The sequence below is a fragment of the Xenia sp. Carnegie-2017 genome, unplaced genomic scaffold (genome assembly GCF_021976095.1).
Source record: "Xenia sp. Carnegie-2017 unplaced genomic scaffold, XeniaSp_v1 HiC_scaffold_33, whole genome shotgun sequence".
Taxonomy (NCBI): Eukaryota; Metazoa; Cnidaria; class Anthozoa; order Malacalcyonacea; family Xeniidae; genus Xenia; species Xenia sp. Carnegie-2017.
In genome coordinates, this window is record NW_025813497.1 from 1 (window position 1) to 6739 (window position 6739).

A 6739-nucleotide genomic window follows, 5' to 3' on the forward strand; every position below is an offset into this window, starting at 1 on the left:
TGGACAAAATGCTCAGTTGATCCATGTTTTGATGCTCCCAATGTAAAATCATAATTGTCCACCTCCTTGTACCATTTCTTGATTATTTCACTGCACTTGAAACAGTTTTTTTCATCTGCTTGTGAACATTTCGGCTTGGCCGGAATAAGCCAGGCAATGCTTTCACCTTCATGTTTTTTGCCATATATCTTGGCGTCATGCTCCATTTTATTTGTGGACGCCAGATATTCGGCCCAGTTCCTTGCATCCTTGGCCAGTTCACGTGACCATTTCAATTGTGGAGCCCCATGTTTTGCACGCAGCTCGTTGTGTGTCGAAAGGCAATCATTTGCAAAGTAATCTAGATTCGCAAAATTGTTTTGAAAAGTTGCAAAATCTTCGCGCATCCGAAAATCCCTTTCACCAAAAAATTTATCGTTATCTCTGACATCATTAACTGTTGAAGAATTGCTGACGGAAGTCGTTGTTGGTGTTGAATGAGAAATATCATAAGGACGAATGATGGAAGCTGTAATGGTCGGTAAATTGATGGTTTCTTGTTGGGCAACATCTTTAGCGTTGCCTTCAATGTCATTGTTGGCTTTGAAAAATCACCTGTGAATGTTATGGTTGAAGCATTTGCAGAAGTACTTTTTGGCTCGACATTGTCCAAAAATGCCTGCGTGTTTCCTCTGTTTCCTGGTGTCGTATAGCGAGCGACGAACAAAACCTTTTTTGTCGGGGTGACAGCTGAAGCTAATCCCAAATTTCTTGTTGCTTTCCATACGATCTAAATGAGATAAGCTTGTGTAATTTTCCATTGCATACTCTATTTTTGATTTGTCAGGCTGCGACTATATCTTCAAATGCTTTTGTAGTTGCTGCATTTCAACATACCTGAGTGAAATGAAGAACAGGCAGTCCTTGTGCTTTTGCTCTCCCTTTTGAATAGTCGTAATTGCCTTCCTCGTTGTACCAGGAAAGTACGATCCTTTTGCATGGTATGCAATCGCCAGAAAGTTCCGTCTCACAGACCTTTCTTTCACTTGTGAGCCAAGCTATGTTTTCACCTTCCGTGTACTTTTTCATACCAACTCTGTCGTGCTCAAGAACGTCTCGTTTTGCCAGATTGTCTGCCCATTCTTGGGCATGGCGCTCTAACTCGATACTCCATGTAAGCAAAGGTGCACCATGCTGAGCTCGCAATGTATTATGGGTCGCAAGGCAATCTCGGTTGAAGTTATATGGCGTGCGAGTTTTTTGAATAAACGTCATGAATGCTTGCGCTCCTCTTTCTGGTTTTATTGACGAAAAAATAGTACAAAACAATTTAAGTATGTGTAGTCGACTTAAAAGTCATCTTGCAAGTAAATAATTGCAGTAAACTTCAGACACAGATATTACAAAAGTTAGATCGCGTCTTATTGAGGTGGAAATACCTGAATTTTGATTGAACACTATAAAAGCAAAATTTTCAATCTTAAAGCTGGTGATAAGGTTTTTGCCAAACTACAAAATGACTTGCTATCGAATGGCTACTTTCATCTAGAAGTAGATTGTAGAGTCTTTAAAATCCACTTCATCCACTTAATCCTCAATCTTAAAGCTGATGACAAGGTTTACAAAACTACAAAATTCCGGGCTGTCGAATGGCTACTTTTATGGAGAAGTAGATTCTAGAATCTATAAAATCAACTCCATCCAACTAATCCTCAATCTTAAAGCTGATGATAAGGTTTACAGCACTACAAAATGACGGGCTGTCTAATGGCTACTTTTATCGAGAATTCGATTCTGGAACCGTTAAAATCCATTCCATCCAACTACTCCTTCCCTTAAGCAAGCGTTCCTGATAGTGAGTGCAAACAAAACATCATGCACGCAAAGAAACTAACATACCCAGCAAGCCAGAGATCATGTCAATGAATGTGGATGGTGTTTTGTGAGTTATTCTTCGGGAAAGAAATCAAGTAATTCAACCCATACCTGGCTTTACATTCTTCAAATAGTCATCGGTATATCCATAATTTCCTCTTGGTGAATATTTTACAACCGTGTAAATATCAAAGGATGTCTTTAAATTCAAACCGTAGACCTTACGTACTCCTACGCCGACACCCATTTTACTTGTCTCCATCCATTCAAGCTGCAAATGTCACAACAGTAAAGACAAATTTAAATTCTTTATCTTAAGTGATTCCATAACTTTCCGCAATGGTGACTTTACACGAGAAACAGAGCTATAGTCTTATTTCCGTTAGCTTTACATTGTATATGTCATCATTTTGTTTTATTGTTATGTTTTTTCTTACCTGGGTGAAGTGAAGATATGTTCTGCCATTGGTGCTTGTCGCTCGCTGATAATCGTAGTTTTGGTTTTCTGAATACCACAAATCTACCGTTTCGCTACAATGGTAGCAATTTGGAGAGCGAACTCCTTGGCATAATGGTTTATATATTTCACTTTTATTAAAGCCGATATTTTCTCCGTCGTTAAATTTATTTATTCCTTTCATATCGTGGGAGAGGATGCCTGTTGTAGCCATCTGATCCGCCCATGCCTGAGCTCTAATCTGTAGATCCACATTCCACGTTAATGGAGGTGCTCCGTGCCTTTGTCTGTAGTTGTTGTGAGCATCAATACAGCCCTGGACAAATGCATCAGGCTTCCCACCTAAAGTAGATGACGATTTTGGATGTTTGTTAAATGCTTATTTTATTTACAACAAATTCACTTCCAAAAGAACTCAGTCAGGCACAACTGAGTATATGAATCAACATTCTATTTATGGTCCTGGTCGGGCGTTTGTATTTCATCAACGATTCTATCAAAGGCAAACTCTTTAAGGCTATTAACCCTTTGGGATATTTTTCTTAAACGCTGACGAAAGCTGTAAATGTTTAAATATTAAAGCGTGAGGTGGACATAAAGATTGATGATTGTGGTTAAACTCCTATCAAAGCATCACCGAGTAGAGGAAATATGCTGCTCCATTTGGTGGAAAGTATGCGTTTGAAACGAGACTAGGTAATGTTTGGTAAAGTGTATTGTAGGCAAATCGATATTTGGAGTTGTAGGTGATGCATCAGTTTGTTTGTGCAGGTGATGCATCGGTTATTTCAGTTTAGGTGATGCATTGTTATCACAGGAGTTGCAGGTGATGCATCGTTATATAGGTTGGAGTGCAGTTGATGTTTTAAAATGATTCATGATGATGCAAAGTTTTATTTAATGCAAGATTTTTTATAATGAATTGAGTGATGCATCGTTTATCGTATGGAATTTTTGTTTAGGAATGGAGAATCCATTTTGTTGCGAACATCGTGTGCATAAGTCAATGACATTCATTGGTTGTTTTAGATGCAGGTGATGCATCGTATTGTTGTGTTAGAAGTTGTGATGCATTGTTGTTGCAGTAGTGCTTTGGATTTGTTAGAAGCTGGATGTTATATGTTGTTACATGAGGTTCTTCGGTTGTTGTAGTTGCATGATGCATTGTTGTAGTTGGAGGTGATGTATTGGTTGTTGTAGAATTAGACTGTTTGTTGAAGGAGACTGCTCACTGTTGGATCTTGTTGTTATTTAAATGTGTTGTATGTAACAAAACTCATATGGATAAAAATTTGATGTTTCAATAATGTATGAATTATGATCTCCATTTTTTAACTGATATGTATTTAGTCGCGTTTTTTATATTAAATTTTCATCTTTTGTTAGGTACGTAACATGTAAAGAACTAAAGCAAGCATAATTTTGTCCACACGATCGTCGTATATGAAGTCTTATTTCTAAAACAAAGGTAATTTTACGTAAGTTAACCGAGATTTTGTATTTATATTTCTAACTTAACAAATTTGATACAAAGCATTGCGTAGTATGAAGTATGACTATAAACAAATCAATGTTTATTTCCATTCCGAATGATTCTATAAGTGACTTTTAAAGCTATATTTAATACCACGACTGGAAAGTAGGTTTCATTTTTGTTTCAAATTATCCACTATAAAAATTGCGGCTCTTACACGAAGAAAAGTTTGATAATAAATAATTCTGAGTCAGTGATGCGCTTGACATTCACAGATGCCATGTCATAATGAGTAGTATAGAGACTACCGGTTCTGGCACACTTACCATCTGGCAGGCTGCATACATAAATCTGAGCGCCCCAGCCCTAGTTCGTACTGTATATATGGGTCCCGACAAAAATCGCACCGGTTCTGGCGCACTTCGCAGTTTGAGAAGGAGTATACACAAATCTAAGCGCCCAGCCCTAGTTCGCGTACGTGGTTCACATACATAGTAAGCACACAGTAAGCACATAGTTCGGCACAAAATCGCACCGGATAACGCAAAGACCAAACTCAGGACAACTGCTGGAGCAAAGACGGGCGGCCCACCCCAGCGCCTCCGCAGCCGGCCGTCGGGGGTCTATTATTTATTTAGACATAAATTCTCACATATTGTATATCCAAACATTCGAAGCCATGAGGCAGGGCAAGAACAAGTGTGCGTGGTTATTATCCGGAAAGCTCACCACATGTAGACGGCTGCATGGGTGAATACTGCGGATTTCATATGAGGCGATTAAGGAAGGCAAGAAACGACTTCACAGCCGTAATGGGGTCGGAACACAAGCAGAAAGTATCCTTTGTAAAGCCTGCGGTGCGAATAGGGTGCAGCATATGTTTGTTTACAGAAACAAGCAAGAAAAAGGTTTGCTAGCGTACTCGCCGAATTAATTTCGACATTTAGAATTGATTTCGAAATTTAGAATTGATTTTGATTTAGAAAAATATCTCCCCTAATGCATACCAACGAGATTTGCGACACTCGAGATGGATACTGTTAATAAACTTCTGCAACTATATGACCAAGCGGACACGCGCTAAACGCCTCTCATAAGGCTCTTCAACCGTCCGCTGCCTCAACACCCACCCCAAAATATCCTCCGCCTATCCCCAAGCCGCTGCCAAATATCCCAAACCACGCGCCAGCCCGTCAAGTCTACCGATGATGATGAAATTGATGCATACATCGATGAGCTTCTGGCTGAGATGTCATTGAGGCGCAGACCACAACGCCCCACAGGGCTCCTTCCCCACCACCTACAGAACAAATTGGGATGAAATGAGGCCTTCCTAGCTATCATCTGAGCCTGGAAAAGTGAGATGCCGAAGGGGGCACCTTTGAACGCGACTTGATGGCTTTCCCTATCAACGCCCAGCCCTACATCAGACTCAAACTTGTCGAGGAGCTATTGGCTCTACGAGGAGTTAAGTTTCAGTTGGCTGTAGAGTTGAGCTTCGGAGGATGGAAGGAAATGGTACTGAAGTGCTTCAAGCACCAGTGTTCCAGACAAAGCAGATCACGCTGCTACAGGAGCATGAGATTCCACCAATCCCTACATGACGCCTTCCAAACTATTCTGGAGATCAGAAAGTTCACTCAGGAAGGATCTGGGTGGATAGTGGATCATGTCAAAACACTCTGGCTTGACATCGCTCCTACCACCGCCTTTACGCGGAGGCTCATACTTTCCTCTCCCCACCGCGGTCAAAGATAAAGAAGGCAATCATCAACGTGAAAAACAAAGACCACGACTGCCTTCGCTGGTCTCTAAAGGGCTGCGCTTTGCCAACCTGCAATTAAAGACCCGCAACAGCCGGGCAAATATCCCACTAAAAGCAGCCTTGACTTTTGCGGAGGTAGGCACTCCCACGCTTTCTCCCAGCTCCAGGCGTGTAGAGCGTCAAAACTTGTGCTATCAAGGTGTATGGTTGGGAAGGCGGCGTCATTCCTTGCCGTCTGAGCAAAGTAGAGAGAGCTCGCAAGACTGTTAATCTCTTCCTCGTCTCGATTCCGAAAAATCCTGAAAAAACACTACACTTGGATCAAGAACCTTAACCGCCTTCCCAACCGAAATCGAAGGATACCACCGGCTACCCGCTTCTGTGAGCGTGCCTTCACGCTTCACCAGACAGGATTTGATGGAAGAGCATAAGCCTGAATGTCAGAGGCAACCATCAGAATGCCAACCCCTGGAAAAATGACAAAGTCACCTTTGAGAACTACCACAGCAGCTCAAACCTCCTTCATAATCTATATGCCGACTTCGAGGCCAGGTCTGCAAATTCGAGGCAAACCAACAAACCTAGAGGCACGAGGCATGCGGCTACTCGTTTATAGTCGTTTGTTCTGACGGGAAACGCAGCCAGCGCAACTCTACCGAGGGCCTAACGCGGCCAAGCATTTCCTGGATGCCCTCCAAGAAGAAGATTGTAAAGATCAAGACGGTGTTGGCTAACCCGAGCATATACATGACAGGAAAAGACTGGGGGTACAGAAAGTCGCAACCTGTCACGTTGCAGCAAGCCCCTCGAAGACGATTCCGTGCGAGACCACTGCCCCATTACTGGCAAGTACCGAGGGGCGGCCCACAATGAGTGCCGCCTCAAGTTGCTGCTCAGTCCGAAGACGACAACCATACCGGTTTATCTTTTTACAACCACGGGGGCTACGACAGCCATTTCATCATACAGACTATCGCAAGACTGAAGGAAGGTCACCTGCATCCCCATCAACGCCGAGAATTACATCTCGTTCAGTCTCGGCCAGCTTCAGTTCATCGACAGCGCCCGGCTTATGCTCTTACGTCTGGATAGACTGGCGGGAAGCTCCAGCGATCCGCAAGACATACGCATCAGCAGACGGGGCCAAACCCTAAGAGGCGTACCTCCTGCTCCCGCAAAGGGTCTACCC

At 42.5% G+C, this 6739-nt stretch overlaps 2 protein-coding genes across 2 annotated transcripts; both read right to left on the bottom strand.

Annotated features, from left to right (window-relative positions):
* Window positions 1-7: 7 nt before the first annotated feature.
* LOC124455336 (Golgi-associated plant pathogenesis-related protein 1-like) lies at window positions 8-584 on the bottom strand (the record flags this gene model as incomplete). Its single annotated transcript, XM_047006002.1, has 1 exon — window positions 8-584. A coding segment is annotated over exon 1 (379 nt), but the record flags the coding sequence as incomplete, so codon positions are not given.
* A 283-nt stretch (window positions 585-867) lies between these two features.
* On the bottom strand, window positions 868-2653 carry LOC124455335 (the record flags this gene model as incomplete). The annotated part of the gene is made up of 3 exons (XM_047006001.1): window positions 868-1274; window positions 1966-2125; window positions 2292-2653. Coding segments are annotated over 3 exons (929 nt in total), but the record flags the coding sequence as incomplete, so codon positions are not given.
* Window positions 2654-6739: the final 4086 nt, after the last annotated feature.